This window comes from Vigna radiata, chromosome 7, assembly GCF_000741045.1.
Source record: "Vigna radiata var. radiata cultivar VC1973A chromosome 7, Vradiata_ver6, whole genome shotgun sequence".
In the NCBI taxonomy this organism is placed as follows: Eukaryota; Viridiplantae; Streptophyta; class Magnoliopsida; order Fabales; family Fabaceae; genus Vigna; species Vigna radiata.
Genome location: NC_028357.1, coordinates 31,439,894 through 31,458,360, shown reverse-complemented (window position 1 = coordinate 31,458,360; position 18,467 = coordinate 31,439,894). Strand labels below are relative to the sequence as shown.

The 18,467-nt window shown below is 31.6% G+C and overlaps 1 protein-coding gene across 1 annotated transcript; it reads right to left on the bottom strand.

Annotated features, from left to right (window-relative positions):
• Positions 1-1,145: 1,145 nt before the first annotated feature.
• Positions 1,146-4,410, bottom strand: LOC106765534 (ACT domain-containing protein ACR8). The gene is made up of 7 exons (XM_014650198.2): positions 3,977-4,410; positions 3,296-3,341; positions 3,072-3,186; positions 2,925-2,992; positions 2,226-2,792; positions 2,040-2,144; positions 1,146-1,934 (listed from the first exon to the last, which is right to left on the bottom strand). The coding sequence occupies exons 1-7, from the start codon at positions 4,036-4,038 to the stop codon at positions 1,572-1,574; spliced, it is 1,326 nt and encodes a 441-aa protein (XP_014505684.1). The 5' UTR covers positions 4,039-4,410; the 3' UTR covers positions 1,146-1,571.
• Positions 4,411-18,467: the final 14,057 nt, after the last annotated feature.

Genomic DNA, 18,467 nt, shown 5'->3' with positions numbered 1-18,467 from the left:
AGTGCGGACAACATGTCAAACACATCGTCTTTGCTAGGAAACTCATTTAGATGTTGATAACTATGTACATACCTAAAGAACCTATGTTTCAAGGATATAATAACTCGACTTCACCTTCATTGCCACATATGAATGACTACAATCAAGGTCAAACTCAATTGGGTTAAGACAACATTTTTCTATCAATTCTTTTAAGAAGTTCGATATTGTCAACATCAATGATGTATAAGAGTACAACCTTCGTGTTAATAAAGATGAAGGATAACCACAACAACAAAGTCCCAGGCATGACAATCCTATTATAGAAAGTCAGCGCATTGATGGCCATTTTCAAAATCCTCCATGATAACTCAAATGTGAGGGTTTAAGACTTGTAAAACAAAATGCAAGATATGAAAGATAACTTATCTAACTTAACTTTGAACATTAATCATCATATGACACAAATCAATTTCAAAGTCAAACTTAATTCTTCACAAACTAGAGAATTAAAAGGTTTATATTTATTTATAGATATTTTATGTAAATGAAGCAACCATACTCCTTGACTACTCCATAAATAGAATAATAGTAATAAAAAATATTTAATTTTATTACAAAAACAAAATAATTCTACATATGACTACAATATGTATTAAAAAAGAATTATGTAAACAAAAAAAAATATCCTAAAAAATTGTATTTTTTCTTAATTATTTATTAGTTTCTTTTTTTAGTTTTACTATTTCAAATAATTTTTATAAAAAACTATATTACTTATAAATATAATTATATATTACTCTTATTATAAAACTCTTATTATTAAAGACATTTTAATAATATTAATTTATTACAGTAATCAAATCTCACAAACTTTTACAAGTTTTATTTTCAAATTCACTTGTTATCTCTAAATTCCTCTAAAAAACAACACACACTTTTGTTTCAAATAATGTCAAATTTATTCGTTCTTTGTTCTTCAAATCATTGCACTCAAGTAAACACAATCTTAGACAAGTATTTTTCATTGGTTCGTGGTTTAATTTTATGCACAACACAGATATTATAGGTGGGGCCAAAAGGAGGAAAGAAACAAGATTCGGATTCGTGTAAAAGGGGTGCACCGCAAAGCAACTAACAATCTTTAAGAGCATGCAGAGAGACAGTTAAATTAAAGAATGGAGTGAAGCACTTATATTAAATAATGATAATAATTGGTATGCCGTTATGTACAAATTTCGTGGTTGTATGAACCAAATTTGTCCTGCATCTAACTATATTTCCTATGCCACCAAAGAATCCAATACTGCTATTAATTAAATTTTAGCAAGGCCGACAACCTCTAATGAAAATACTTCCCCTCTTCACGCAAAGCATTTAAAATGGTAGGGACGCAAACCATTCCAGCTGTATATGATCAGATTTCACCTACCAAATCCAACCCAACCAACGAACAACTACCATTACCAAATTCCACCTTTACTTATTATGTACACAAACCTCAAACCTCAAGCAAAGAATATTATGCTCTAAAAGTTGCAAATATCTTCCACACTCCTAAATTCTCTCTCTCACACCGCCCCTTTCCGCTTTTAAGAGCATGATTTTATCAAACCCAAATTGTATAGATTCCTTCTCACGAGGCTCCCCAGACACAGCAACACTGCCCCACCAACCCCAACTGCTTCATCTTCCCTTTCTGCCTTCTCGTGGCATACCAATGCTAACTCCTTCACTTTTAAATGGCTCAATCCAACTTTCTGCCTAACAGATTCGATCAATTTTGGATCCGCAGGGTATCCGATCGCATCTGTTACATAAAACACATTTGATGTCCTGTCCCCAATGGTAGATATCTCCGCCCTTGTCACATTAAGTCCATTCTCTCGAAAAGTTCTCATCACTTCTGCTAGAAGCCCCTGTCTATCCTCCGTACATAACTCTAGCATAACACCCTATATCCAAAAAAAGTAGCATTTCATTAATCAATTTATATAAGTCCATAAGGTAATACCAATACTAATAACTCAGAAACAAAACTACGACCAATAACACTATACCTCAAATGCCCTTCTCTCCACAGCAGCTTGCAAGCATTGAATCACACGATGACGTTCTGGTTCTGAACTAATTGGAGTGCCATCCTTGTGTCTTATATAAAACTCCTGTAGTGAATCATTTCCGTTCAACTTAGCATCTAAACCAAGTAACCGACCAAAAAATAACAATTGATTAAGAATAATTACCAGATACGCTTGGTCAACTGTTGTCTTGGCAGTTCCATGGAACACAACATATTCCATATCAGTCAAATTACAGACCACATCAAACAAAAGTTTAATTCGATCCTTGCACTGCACATTGACAACCGAATAACCCCTTTCGGCCCAATTTTGAACGGTGACTACTGGGATATCAGAAGTAAACTTGAAAATGGGATTCCTTTGGTAATCACGATCAGCGTACATCATCTGGTGCAGCCTTCTTTCTGTGTGCACAACGGCGTTGGTGAAGGAAGTTTTCGCACTCCTAATATCATTGTCACCCTTTAGAACATTTCTTAAACGTGCTTCAATAGTTTTAATTCTCAGAGAGTCCTCGATAAGAGTCCCAGAACTGCTGTCTTTCACATAGATTAAAGAGGCAATTCGACCATTGTGAGTCCAAACCTTAGCATTAACCACATCACATTGCTGCTCAGCTAGTACAGCAAACACCTCCGAAAGAAGACCAACGCGGTCTGTGCCCGTTAATTCAAGGGTAGTGAGACCGTTTAAGACATTGGCACTCCCATTGTGAATTCCGCCAAGCGACTGATACATAACAGAAAAACAACACTATTCAGAGTGCGGCTATTTTTAAAATAATTCAGACCCATTACAGAAAAACAACTTGGGAGAATACCAAACTTCAAAGATAAAATAGATGTCCAAATTAATTAATACCTGTTCAATATAATTCAAAACGCTCTGATCGGTTAGCTTGTTTCCGTTTTGATCAGTAACATGAAAAACTGTAATTCAATTCAAGGCAGAGATTAGGGCACACGAAATAAAAATTACCAATACAAAGAGAGGGGAAAGTTAGCTTACCATCCATGAACCATCTCCCATCAGAGGAAATGTAAGCCTTCTTAATTGAAAGGTTTAGATCAGAAAGCACTTGTACGGCATCCAAAAGAATCCCATGTTTTCTGCCGCTATCAACCTACACATTTTATCAAAGAGAATCCATTAGTTTATGATTTTCCTAACTTTTACATGAAAAACAACAATTCGAGGGGGAAAAAAATGACGGATTTTCTTGCGGGGTTTACCTTGACTATTGTTGCGGTGGAGCAGACGGCATTATCTATGACAACCCTGTCTCCCAATAAAAGGTCAAAGTCAGCGTAGTTACAACTTTTTAAAGCCGAATTTCTAGGAATGAATGGAAACACAATAAAAAAGATAAAGTAATGTGAATGAAGAAAAACATTCTGGAAGAAAAGGGGCAATGGAGTCTTGAGACACGATAAAGAAAGAAAAGTCAGAAAATTGTTAAAATACAGTTGTCGGTACAAATCAATTAGAAAAAAGCGATGAGGATTGGATAAAACATACTTTTCTCCCCCTTCGAGATGTTCACGATTCTTGACACAGTCAGACACGATTAGAAAATTAAATCATTAAATCCAAAGCACGCAACGAGTTAACAATTTTACACAAACAGAATAATAAAATAGCAATTAATTTTAAAACAAGTTGCAGTTCTAGACTTAAAAATCACAATGAGGGGTTTGGAATTATGAAAGATTTTGACAAAAGGGAGAAAAAAAAGGCAGAAAAGTATGGAAGAAAAACACTATACAAAACATTCAATAAGATTCTGAAAAACCGGTGAAAGGAAAACCACCCCTGCGAAAATTGCTTAATCAGGGGCATGAAGAAAAAGGGCAAAAGAAAATAAAAACAGAAAAGAGAAAGAAGAAGTAAGAATTGAAGTTGATTAGACAAACCTGGGAGTGCTCATGCGAATTACGAGCTTCTCGTACTCATCCGTACATGGTTGCCACTCCATGTTCAAAAGTGGAGTATTTTGATTGCAGGTGAAGGGTCTGATGAAAAGAGGTTACTGACAGCGGGAAGAATAGCCAGCCGAAACGACGTGAGCCGGTGAGTGAATAAGACGGTACAGTAAATTCTCGTGATGTGTCTGGGTGCGGAAACTGGGGAGAAGTTATATACTGGGAGTAGATAAAGTTGCCTTTAAAATTCCAAACGGTGGCTTTTAATGCGCACTACCTCCTTCGATGAAATCGCCATAAACAAATCTTACCAAACTTGCTAGCATTCGCTGTGCCTTGCTGTGAGAGTGCGAGAGCTACTTCCTTTCTCTCTCTTCTTCCTAGCGCAACCCACGCCTTGATCCTACCTCTGCCTCTTTCTAAAACCGCACATAATACCTATTTATATTATTTATGACTTTTAGTTCCTACTATCTCTATTTTATTTTATTTCTTTATTTAAATTTAAATTATAGGCCACGCCTAGGCTACTCGGGCAGCGTGACATGGCTTGCCCGTCCTGACCCAACTTACTCTTTCACCAGCGGCTAAACCAACCACCAAGACACACAAATCGGGGTAGTTACGGTCCAGCTGGGACGACACGTGGAATTTACTTGTGCTCCTTTGCGTGCTTTGGACTCAACAGCACAGTGCCAACGGAAGAGGGGTAGACCAGTGGGGTCCAGCCACGTGTCATTTGGGGGCCATAGTAACAATCGAGTAATCTTGGTAATTACGGTGTGATTAATTATGACGTAGGCACGTGACAACACCGCTCTTATAGGCATTTCCTCCGTCTCTTGTTTTTGGCCAACTTTCCCTTGTATTTCTCCTTTTGCTACTTCTGTCTCTCCTCTTAATTTCATTATTGTCTTTCCTTATAACCCTATATACTCATTCTTGTTTCATCCCTCCCTTCCTTATATCCGTCATTCACAAGATTCAAATTATCCTTAATTAATTTCCACTTAACGCCATCTGCATTGCCGTTCTTAAATTATAAATTCAAAAAAAAATCATTTCCTTTATTAACAACATAATAAATATATGTTAGAATCGAATGATGGTGTGTATGTTATTACACCCAAACTTATTATACGTTTTTTTATGTTGTTAGAAAACATTACTGTCTTTCCTTATAACCCTATTTACTCATTCTTTTTCCATCCCCATTTTCCTTACATTCGTCAATTTGTAATTATCTATTAATTTGTAATTCTCTCTTTAAACTACAAAATAAAATCATTTCCTTTATTAGCAAGATAATATGGTAGAAAAAATATTATATATGTTGTATTATACACAGTGAAAGTTATTATAAGTTTTTCCTGTTATTTAAAACAAATATATATTTTTTATTATGTTACAGTAACGGTAAAGACCACGACCTTTTTAATTAATTGCAAAGATTCTAATTTCTCTATCTTTAAAATCGAAACAAAAAGTAAAATATGTTGGTAATATTTTGGAACATAAGAGTAATAATAATTACGCTTCTATAAAATCGATTTAATATTGTAGAAATGATTGTTTTGTTGTTGTGAAAAGTGGGCCTTGAAAGAAAAAATGAAATGAAGTAGTTTATATATAAATGTTTGGTGAGAAGCTTTAATTCTACTAATACTGAACGTGTTTTGTGAGTATTGAGAAGAAAATGTTTAATGAGGTATTGTGGTAAAAAGAAGAAGAATGTATGAGAAGATGCGTAGATATAGTAATTGATTAGGTATATGATTTAGTTGATTATTAAAGATAATAAGTGGAGGTTGCGAAGAAGATAGGCGCACGTATGAGAGATGAGTGGTGGAGGCAGGTGTGGAGAATGAGATTGATGATCATGTTTAATTTTTTGAAATTGGAAACATTGGAGAGAGAAGATGATGGAGGGAGGGACCCATTTCTTAGGTGAGATGCAATGCAACGATAAGGGGGCATGGAATGTGGGTTTTGGAAGAGACAAAGGAAAGGAGGCGTGATTTGACATAAGAAATTGTGGCGGGAAGAGAGGAATGTTGGCGGCAAAGGAGGGAGAAAGAGAGGATTTCCGTAGATATTGTGGACCTAAAGACTGCATGTGCCACGCACGCAGCCTGTTTCAAAATTTGAATCTGTCTTTTGGCAGAGTGGGAAGCATTCTTCACAACTCATGGGACCCACTTTCGTTCTTTCCACACTCCCGCTTTTTTTCTTTCTCGCCCAATCCATACTTTTGACCGTTAGGACTCCTTTTTCCTGGCGCCAAATTCCAAAACGGGTTTTTCTTTTCTTTTCTCTACGCTATCCAAGACAAACATCTATCTATTAAAAGATTAATCAATATTATTTTAGTATCTTATATTTTGGTATAGGTTAAAAGTTTTTTTGTCTCAGTTTTGGATGAGAAAATTCGAATTGGTCTTCATTTTTTTTTATGTTTAATTTGGTTCTAAAGAATGTAATTATAATTCAATTTCGTTCTTTTTACTAACTCCGTTTAAATTGACAACGACTTGTTGTCCAAATGTGCAACTCCACTTTGAAGTGTCATTTATTGACTGATTTTGAGTCCTACGTGGCATTATCAGTTGGAATTAGGATTTTTGAAATAATATTTGTGCAAAAGACGAAATTTTCAAGCACATGGGAGATACATAGGCAGAAGGAGGCTCATTCCATCCTTTCCTTGGACCGCGCCTTCCAAGCAGTAGCGTTCCCCATAATCGCTCCTCTCTCAGTTTCGTCTTGAAGTGGTTGGCGCAGGGGAGGTTTTGAAAAGGGGTGTCTACTACACCACAGCTGGAGGCGCCTCCATGAGAGTGGCGTCGCCGGCGACACCGAAACAGTAGGAGAGGGTGGCGTGATGGTTGAGCTCAAAAGGGTGGCAGGTAGTGTTCGATTGGGGTACGGTCCTAGGGAGGCAAACCCAACCCTAGGATGGAGAGAGAGGAGGCGACATCGCCGACAGTGGCTCCGATGGGGCACAGTGACACTGGCGACGCTAAGGTCAGCTGAAGGCGGTGGCGCGGTGGCCGTCGGATAGAGGCGGTGGTGTGCGAGCCCCAACCCCAGGTTGTGCGAGAAAGAATTGCGAGACCTTGCGTGTCTGCTGTTGGGTTTGAAAGCGCAAAATGAGGGGGAGAGGCTTGACCCCATGCGTTTCTAGGTCAGGAGAATGCATTCCAAAGAAATTCACAAATTCTATTTAAAAAATCCTAATTCCAACTCACAATGTCACGTAGGAATCCAAGTCACCCAATAAATGACACTTCAAAATAGAGTTGTACATTTGGACAATAAGTCGTTATCAATTTAAACAAAGTTAGTGAAAATGATGGAATTGAATTATAATTACATTCTTTGAGACCAAATTGAACACAAAAAAAACATGAAAACCAATTCAAATTTTCTCAACCAAAATTCAAACCAAAAAGAGCTTTTAACCTTTCCTATACTGAAATTTTAATATGATATTTTATGTTTCTAAAAGTATTTATTTTGTTCATTTTTAATGGAAACCGTCAATAGAGTAAGAAGGTTCTTAGTCAACATAGTTTTCGTTAAATTGACTTTGTATATGTATATAAAATTAAAATTTGTTAATGTGTTAAAAGTTTGATATAAATTGATTCTAAAATTTAAAAAATAAATAGATATAATTTTTATAACACAATTGAATTAAATTTTTTAAACATGTCATATAACGTTTGATATATTCTAATTCTGTTTAATATTTAAAAAATAATAATACTATTGAGTTAAAATTATTATATTTATTCACTTTTAAAGGTATATAATCAAAATGTATAAAAATTTAGAATAAAAACAAATTTTAATTTTGTATCTAGACAGTAAATATATTTAATCCAAAATATTAACCACAATTTAAAGTTTTGATATCAGCTCTATTAATACTTGATTTTGGTTTCTAATAACAGAATTAATGTCTATTTAACAAGAATAATTATTTTCTCCAAACCTTATAATATATTCTTTCAATTCGACAATTCCATGATATCATAAATATTCACAAATTGAAAATTGCATAGTTCAAATTACATACTCATTCTCATAATTTGAAATTAAAATAATTTATATTTTTCAAATACAAACATGACTTAATTCATAAAAATAATCTTATGAAAGAAAAAGCTTTCTTATTGACTAAATTCCTATTTGATTAGACTCATTGTATAATTGTACGATAAAGTTATCGATTTTTGATCATTTTCTTAATTCATGTAGGTGAATTGAGAAATATAATTTACTATCTTATCCTAATTAATAATAAATGTTATAAAATCAGTGAGTATTTTTCACATATCACATCATAATTAATATCATTTAATTTGATCTTTATAAATATATAATTTTAATTATTAAAAATGTTATAACTATTCTTTACTTTATTAAAATTATATTTATCACAATATAATTAATATATATATATATATATATATATATATATATATATATATATATATATATATGTTTGTATTAACATCAAACAAAACTATTTGTTTAAAGGGCCTTAAGGTACGCTGACAATATTTATTAAAACCTAACAGTAATACGTATATTATTTTAACGTACTAAATAAAACAACATAGAAAAATACACAACAAAGCACATAACATAACGGTTGGATAACAAAACATTAACCAACCAAGCACCTTTTCTTGTGCGTAAAAGACAAATGTTTCAAATATTTAAAGATTAATTTCCATTCTTCACAACCGATATGCAACAAATAAGAGAATATTGATTCATCTGTCTCCTCCAAATAATTTAGTAGTTATTATGTTTCACTAGAGGAAAAGTTAAATAAGTTATGATTTTAAACGGAGTAAAGAAAATAAACATAATATTTTTGTTACTCTTCCTACAAATTAAAAGATAATAATGCACAGAATAATATAATTACACATTTAAAACAATTATCACTTAAATTTTTTTTATTATTTAAAAAAATGTGTGGTTTACATTAATTTTAATTTTTATATATTTTAAGATGAGATTTTTTTAAAATCAAGTAAGAGTTGTTTTCTATTTTTATTTTGTCAACCTTAAAATTCCTTTTAGATACGTAAATAAATAAATTTATTGCATATATATATATATATATATATATATATATATATATATATATATATATATATATATATATATATATATATATATATATATATAAAGAAAATATGTTAAAAACATATGTTGAAAATTTTTATTATATATTTAGAGTTGATAGTTTTGACTCTCTGTTGTATTTTCTTCTGAACTTTTATCAGTGTCTTTTAAATTATAATTTTTAATGACATATTAACCAATGGTATCACTCGTTTTCTAATTGAGTAAATATATTTCTTTTATTTCATAAAAAAAAATTACACTAAAGTAATCATAAATTATAGACGGATGGAATTTATTTATAAAAATAAAAATTTGTTAATAATTTGAATGTATCGTAATTTTTTTTTCTCTTCTTCCTCCTCTCTTCCTTGTACTCTCCTTCTCTATGGTTTGTTTTTTTTATTTTTTGATTTTTATCCATATCTGTTTAAAAAAACTCATTATACTTCAAAAAAATGACATTTTTTTATTAAAAAATTATGGGTTAAATATGTTTTTAGTTCTTATATTTTGCTGTGATTTTGGTTTTAGTCACTCTTCAAATTAAGGTACAATTTAGTCTTTCAACTTAAAAAAACTCTGGTTTTAGTCCTTTTTATCAATTTTTTTTAAGTCTATTTGTTGTTTCAAATGCGTTTCTAAATTAATATTGAAGCAAAAATGTGTCGAAGAACATAATTTAAATTATAATATCAAAGAACATAATTTATTAATAGAAAATAAAACTATCTGATTTTTAATGTATCTAAACAGCCTCCCATTATACTCAGATTTTCTCTTTCATTTTGATTTTGTGGTAGCTCAAACGGAAGGTGGAGAAGATGTAAAAGCTTTACGAGCTGTCAAAATGAGTAACTCGGTCTAATCCGACCCGACTCATCACGAGTTGGTCATTTATTGAGTCAACCCAACTCGGCTAATTTATTAGTGAGCCGAAAAAACTTGAACCCGACTCGACCCACCACGAGTTGGTGGACTAAACGGGTTAGCTCATTAGCTCACTTAACTTTTTTACACCCTCTTCTTTTGAAATTCTTATAATATGTTACTTTGATATATCAAATTGAAACAGTAATAATTGGACCAATTGATTAAAAAAAAACTAAAAAAACTGAAGAATCTAAATTATCAAGTAGCATGTGTTTATTTTGTATTTATTAATATAAAAAAAAATTAAAGAATCTTAGTTATCATAAATAACATGTGTTTATTTTGAAATAATTAATATAAAAAAACTGAAAAATCTTAGTTACATGAAAGATGTTTTATATATAGGATATTTTATATGATTTTATATTGCTATGATCGTGTATATTAAATAATGAAAAGTGTTAGATGAAGTGGTTATTAAGTGATTGTAAAAATATTGTGTATATTTTCTTGTGTTATTAATTATTGAAAGTATTGTAAAAATATTGTATATATAGGATGTTTAAATATTGTAAAAATGTCGTATATGTTTCAATATTGTAAAAATATTGTATATATACGATGTTTAAATATTGTAAAAATATTGTTATATAGGATGTTTAAATATTGTAAAAATACTGTATATGATTAAATATTGTAAAAATATTGTATATATAGGATGTTTAAATATTGTAAAAATATCGTATATGTTCAAATATTGTAAAATTATTGTATATATACGATGATTTATATGATTTTTCCGCGTAAGGGTGTGATTTGCAGAGGGGAACTTAGGGTTTGATTTGTAGAGGAAAACTTTTGGAAAAATAACAGCAAGAAAGGCTCTATTGCTAAATAAAGGTTGTGCGCTTTGAATAATTAATTTAAGGCTTAATACCTCCATTAGTCATCATATTTGTCTGTTAAAGGTGAAAGGTGATCGTTGGAGAGGAGAGAAGAAGAAGCACCGTCGCCACATGTGATGGTTATAAAACACATCACCCATCCAATTTTAATACACAATGTCACGCAATCAAAACATAAAATCCAATTGAGCATAATTTAAGCCGTCAGAGACAATTTAACGGTTAGAGTAAAATGGGTACATTTTTACAAAAATTATGACCCAATTGAGACAATTTAGAACTTGAGGACCAAACTAATATTGACAGACAAATATGAGGACCAATATTAAGCCTTAATTTAATTAATTTGATTTTAATAAAAAAATAGATTTGAATAATTAACTTAATTAATTTGATTTAATTAAAAAAATAGGTGGGTTGGTGAGTTAACCTGACCTACCACGGGTTCAATCTGTGTAAGCTGGATTCTTAGTGAGTCGGATCAAAATTGACTCACATAAAATAATTTTCATTTTTTTCTAATCTTACCTGACTCAAATCCGTAATGAGTTAGATTGACTCACGACTTTCAATCCATTTTACCGACACGAGTTTACATAGGGAGAGAAGATGAAAGAAAGTGAAGGTGGCGCGTGGCATCCAGAAACAATGGTGCAAGCATATTGGTAGACAAATAATACTGGTCAGAGTTGTAGCATACAGTAGGCAGAAGTGGTTGACACTTGGCATGCCAGCAACTCCATCTCAATTTTTTCTCCCTTTTTTCAACACAATATCATGGGTTTATGCCTATGCTTCCACCGACCCATGTTCTTCCTAACCAAAAAGTCATAATTAACAAGTACACACATATGCTACCATAAATTGAAATTTAATATTGTGAATAAAATGATGTGTATAATAAATGGTGGAAATGTGGAGTAAAAAGAAGTAGAAAAGAAGTTAGGGTGTTAAAAAGTAAAAGTAAGTTTTACCAATATAGTGATTCATTAATAGGAGTAGTCTAATTGAAGTGAGTAATAATAGTTGTCACGCAATTGTAAGGAATGGACCAACCATCACGTTTTCACTGCTTCTATATAATCAAATGCATTAATTAATAGCTGCAAGGTCTTCCACAGGTGAGAAACACAACACAAACATTAAATGGAGGCATCCCATTTGAGTGTACACATGTTGTTTTAGCATGTTCATCATCACATATTTGGTAAGTTGGACCATCAATGTGTTTTTATAACATCTCCATCTCATTCCAGCTTGCACAATTGACTTCTCTTCTGCACTATAGGTACATGCCGTTAATTTCCAAGCTGCAAACTTAAACATCACTGTTACCTCTTCATTTCTTTATCCTTTTCACCCTATTTTTCATTTACTTTGTTTTGATTTATGAGTTCGATGTCAAGTCTATTTCAATAAAGAGTCCTCAATATTTAAATTTAGGTAGTTTTTTCTGATAAGATATAAATAAAATCTCATATTGAATAAAAGAAATTAAAGTGTTAAAATAGGTCACAACCTGCGGGTCAATCCGGTTACGGGTTCGGGATCAGTTGGGTTTGAAAAATTGTATTTTTTTATGTGAATCAGATTTCAACCTGACTCATTTAAACCTGGCTCATGCAGGTTAAACCCATGGTGGACTGGGTTGGCCCACCAACCCGCTTACCTAATTTTATTTTATTAAAATTTAATTTTTATTTATAAAAAAATATTTATTATTATTTTTTTGCTTGAAAAAATTATTTAAGTTCCATATTTTCAAAATTAATTAAACATCCATGTTGAGAGTGAAATTTTAGAGTGAAATTTGTTTAGATTTGAATTATAGAAAGTTTGTAATTTTTTTTTATTTAAAAAAAATTATAATTAAGTGAGTCAGTGAGTCAACCTATCCACCAATTCGTGGTAGGTCGAGTCGATTTCGAATTTGTCTGACTCGCTAGTAAATGAGTCGGATTGGATTGACTCACTAAGTAACCAACCTGTGGTGGACCGGACCGGGTCGAGCCGGATTACCCATTTCAACAATTCTAAAAAAAATATTAAATATGAGTTTATATACACTTAAGATATCTTCATAAGATCCTTTAAAATATATCAAAAGTAAATTCATCAAGGCTTGACCTAAATTGAATAATATCTTACCTAAAGATATGTTTATAAAAAAATAAAAAACACATAAATTTGTGGATTGTTCTAGAAAAAATTCATACTATACACAATCTTTTAAGACTTACAATTCCTAAGCATGCATCTTCACATGGATGAAACTTTTTCTTTTTTTTTATTACGAGTGTTAATTTGGTTGCCCCCCTTTACCTTAATGATTGAAAAAGCTTCTGCTTTACCACACTTTTCTTTATGACATAAAATGGTTTTAATTAGACTAACCCAACTTTCTTAATGTACAAGCTACAGCTTTTAACCACCAAAAACTGTCCTTTAAAGAACACACCCATCTCCGACTAATTAATATTAAGTCAGTGGAATTCTGCCACGTGATTTTAATGGTAGGTGGGATTTGGACTTAATATAAATGTGAGAGTCATTTTATAACTAAAATTCAAAATCAACTGAATTTCGTTCTTCTGAGTGATGAGATAAAACAGAAATTAGAGAAATCGTGAAAGGTTGTTGGGCTCAGATTTGTTAAAGCAAGGTTTCACTAACTGGTATTTTAATTCTTTTGGTAAAAAATACATTACTACACTTTTAAAATTATGGAAAATATCTATTTTTTTAATTAATTTTTCATAATTAAGTATTCATTACCTTTTTTATAATTAATTATTAATTTGGTCTCAAAATATAAAAAAAATCAAATTATTTCATTTAAAAAAATAAATTGAATTGAATGAAAATTTTAAATATAAACATTAAATTAAAAATATGAATTTTATGTGACACTACTATAATAATAACTTAACATATTATATTTTTTAAAAAATAAATAAACTAATTAAAAAATTAATAAAATAAAAATATCAAAAATTGAGATGATATCATTTGAAGAAGTTGCACCATTATATTATCCTTAATAGGAAGATGTTATTGAGTAACAACAAGATGTTATTGAGCATCATGAGGATGTTGTTTAAGAAGAACTTGAAGTTTGTAGATTTTCTCAAGGTCCACATGATACACCATTTTTTATGAGTTGTGTTGATAATGCTATATTCGTGACAAGGTAAGGTTAGTAAAGTAGTAGAATTTTTTTTCCCTTTAATACTTGATGAGTTATTTTAACTTTATATGCAATTGTTTCGTTTAAAACCAAGGGAAGATAAAGTTGGTCTCCCATGAAAAAAAATTAAACAAATCTAAAACATGTCATTTGGCGGCTTCAAATTTTGTCATAAATTTCGGTTTGACGCCTTTATGTGGTATTTCTTACTATTATTTCATATGGGGTTGATATTGACGTTCATTGAGAGATAACATAAAGAGACAAAAAATTTTTATGTCTTTATTGTTGAGATGATTATCATACTATATGACATGTCCACGTAGCTACATCTACTTAGAGTGGAATAATTGTGTCTAAACGAAGTCCTAAACTTTGAATTGGCTTTGGAAGCTCTCATGGTTTGGTCGTGTACCGTGTAAGGGTTACATATGAGTTGAGACAATGTCGTGGTCTCCAAGTAAGATTGAACTAGTTGAGAAACCTATAAAACTATTATTGTTAGAACCAACCGTTGGAGTATGTCGTGCATACTTGTTGGATGCACTATTTTTATAAATAAGAGCACCACCTTCATCCTTATATCATACTTGATGCCCTTTAGATACATGTAGTCATGTGATAGATATGTCTGGAGGGTTGTTGCATTGACCCACTTGATATCAGCTTTGCAAAGAAATTAGTTAGATATATGACTTTTTTACCGCTTCAAATATATCTTGCACTTTTATTTTCTTTATTTTTTCATGGGTTAAATATGTTTTTAGTCCCTGAAGTTTCACTGAATTTTGGTTTTAGTCCCTGCATCAAACATTGATGACATTTCATCTTCCTAGTATGGAAACTCTTACTTTTAGTCCCTAAAAACAAACGGAGTTAAATTTTTTATGATGTGGCTAACAGCACTGCCACGTAGCCTTCCACATTCTGTTACCATTGCCTTTCACGTTGCTTTTTTTTTAGCTTTTGGATTAATTTGATTTTGTTTTGCACGTGTCTGTTAGTGATGAGATCAATTAGGTATGTAGTAAAACTAATTGGGATTTAGGGCAAAAGTGAAAACCCCGCACTACACAAATGGAAAACTAATTGGGATTTAAAGCTCCGAGAACCATACTGTCACTCACCATCCTCTATCGGCGTCGCCAGACCAAATGGAAAACCCCACACTACACAACCACGACCACGACGCCGAAAAATCCACCTTCTCCTCTACTTACCACAACTCCTTCACCAATTTCTCGGAATCGAACCACCACCTACTATCGCCGCCTATTGTCTCCAACCCAGCAAACTCTAATCCCCTCCTCTCCCGACGCTTCCTCTTACATTGAAACCTTTGGTGGGTTTTGCAGAAGTTCTGCCACCGCTCATTCGATTGTGCTTGTTGCTGATGCGGTAGCGGAGCTCTCACCTTTCTCCATGGCAGCTTTGACAGCATCGGAGAGACCTGTAAAATGGGCGACAAAGGCATACCATTTTCTTCGGTTAACTTTTTCTACAAAACAAGAAAAAGGAATCGTAAATGTAAATATACTGGTTTTATAGCTGGGTATTTGAAAGTTCGACTATTTGGGTTGCACAGGAAACAAAGAAAAAGTTGATACCTTTTTCTTGATTTGGGTGTTTGAGGTTGTGCATTTGGTGAAACTGTGGCTGAATTATTCTGGGGTGTATGAAATTCCTGTTTCTGATCACATTTGCCCTAAATCCCAATTAGTTTTACTACATACCTAATTAATCTCATCACTAACAGACACGTGTAAAACAAAATCAATTTAATCCAAAAGCTAAAAAAAAGCAACGTGGAAGGCAATGGTAACAGAATGTGGAAGGCTAGTGCCGTTAGCCACATCATAAAAAATTTAACTCCATTTGTTTTTAGGAACTAAAAGTAAGAGTTTCCATACTAGGAGGATGAAATGCCATCAATGTTTGATGCAGAGACTATAACCGAAATTCAGTGAAACTTTAGGAACTAAAAAGCATATTTAACCCTTTTTTCATTATTAAAATTTTTTTTTTTTTTTTAAAATTAGATATATTAGCACTTTCCTTATATTAAAAGGAAACCTCTGCTACTAATTATGATAAAAGTAAATTAGATAACTTATACAAACACTTTAACTACCTACTTCATCAATCAATGGAACTTAAATTAGATATAAAAAAAAATAACAACTTAGGCATGGAAATATCAAGTGAAATCAAATGAAACATAACCAAATTTCAGAATCTAATAAACAATTTTAAAAACTGAATTTTTAAATTTAGTGGAAACAGAATCAAATTTCCAAATTTGTTGAACAATTTTACTTACCAAATTTTGCAATACGTAAACCAAAAACAAAATGACATATAAAAACTAATCGGATTTGGAAATCAAATTAACAAAATCCAGAAATAGAATCATATTTTAAAGTCCAATATCCAATTTTAAAAATTAGGATTTTGAAATCTAGTAAACTAAAAATAAATAAAACACGCAACCAGTAATTGAATCTAGTTAACCATATCCAAAAATAGAATTAAATTTTAAAATCTATTAAGCAATTTTAAAATTGAATTTCGAAATTCGATAAATTAAAAAAAAAAACATAGAAACCAGTAATTGAATTTTGAAATCTAGGTAGCAGAACCATATTTCAAAATCTAATAGGATAAAAATAAACGTGACATCTAGTAACTAAACCGAAATTGAATTAATAAGATCTACAAACATAATTGAATTTTAAAATTTGAATTTCGAATGTCGAAAAACTCCATATAGTCTGAAGATGAAAACCTTACATGTACGTAAAATGATGATCCAACCCTCTTCTACTACCCTCGCATTGAACAAGCTTGCTCTAGGCATAAATGATCTGAAGCAACCACAAACTTTTTGGTGAAGAAGGAAACTTCGTTTGGTAAAGAAGCAACAAGTTAGGAGTGTGCAACCAGACAAATAAATAACATTACAGTAAATTAAGTTACGCGGGATGGGTAGCCACAGTAAATAATCTTTACCTAATCATTTAATGTATAATATATAATGTGTAGGGTTAAAATGTGGATAACAGTAAAATTTGGGGTACAAGAAGAAACCTGTGGGGTATAGGAAAGAAGCCCCCTTTATAATACTTTTGGGCTGACGACCAAAAGGCTCAATTCATGGGCCCATTCTTTTAAACCATTGAATTGCCAAACTTAAAGTTTCAGTAATAAAAAATAGAATGGAACATGAGCTTAAGCTTGAGAGTGAGTTGGTGCATGGCGGTGAAGAGGAAGAGAGGGACAGGGAGGGAGGGGAAGAAAATAATTAGGTTTAGGTATATAATTTTAATAAGGGGTAAAATCGAGTTATTACATTTTATGGGTTGCAGGAAGTGGAAAGGGAGGTGTATGAAGAACTTCCTTAACTTCCGGGAGTTTTAAAAACTAGTTTGGGCCCAAAGCTAAGCAGTAAAGGAATGTTTCACCCTACACCTTCAACATTTCATCTACACCGATATCTCATTCTACACCTCCAACTTTTTCATAAGTTTAATTTTTAATTTTAATAAATATCTTTTTCATTCTTAACTTTGGTAGGGTCACGACTCTCCTTGTCATAACCAACATCCGCCCTTACTCACCAAACACCATTCTTAACTTCTTGACTTCGTATGATTTGGTAATATGTTTTTTATTTTGGAAATATTTTGTTGACAAATTCAATAATTCTATAAAAATTTATCTATCTAGTTATTTCTTACTTTTAAACTAATAATGTTAAAATTGTAAATAATATTCTAAAACCAATCCATCCTTGATACAATGGTTGTGCGAATCAAACTTCAAATAATCATAAATAGGAATTATTACAAAATGTTATTTTTCATTATTATGTATCATCTCCTTTAAACAATATAGTTCATGTCTTCATCAACATTTTCTAAATGTGACATAATTGTCATGTCTATTATTTTTCTGTGCAATATCTACATTGTATAACTCTTAACAATATAAAATATAAATGGTCATGTATATCTCAAATTTCTTGATGTTTTTATTCAAACGTAAGTACATTTTCTATTCTTGCTGAACATATCACAATAAGTCATTAACCCTTATTTCATGTTGTTCACTAATGTCACATATGTTAATCCAAATGTGATCCATAACCACATACATTATAAATTTGACTGTCATTAATAAAGCAATGTCATTTTCACATTTTTAATTGAAGGTGTATCCTATCCTTTCAAATAAAATATTTTTCATTATTCGTTAACACATATAAATTAAGTCTATTATCTTAAATTTAATAAAATTTTTACAATATTTTTTATTTTCAAAGTACATGAAATTACAATAGTAAAAAGTACTGCTCGATATTCAAATTTGTACC

Coding starts and splice junctions, on each gene's coding strand:
- LOC106765534 (XM_014650198.2), bottom strand. CDS start 4,038: ATGGAGTGGCAACCATGTACGGATGAGTACGAGAAGCTCGTAATTCGC. Junction 3,342..3,976: donor ATTCGCATGAGCACTCCCAG/GTTTGTCTAATC, acceptor ATTGGGAGACAG/GGTTGTCATAGATAATGCCG. Junction 2,993..3,071: donor TGGGAGATGGTTCATGGATG/GTAAGCTAACTT, acceptor ATTGAATTACAG/TTTTTCATGTTACTGATCAA.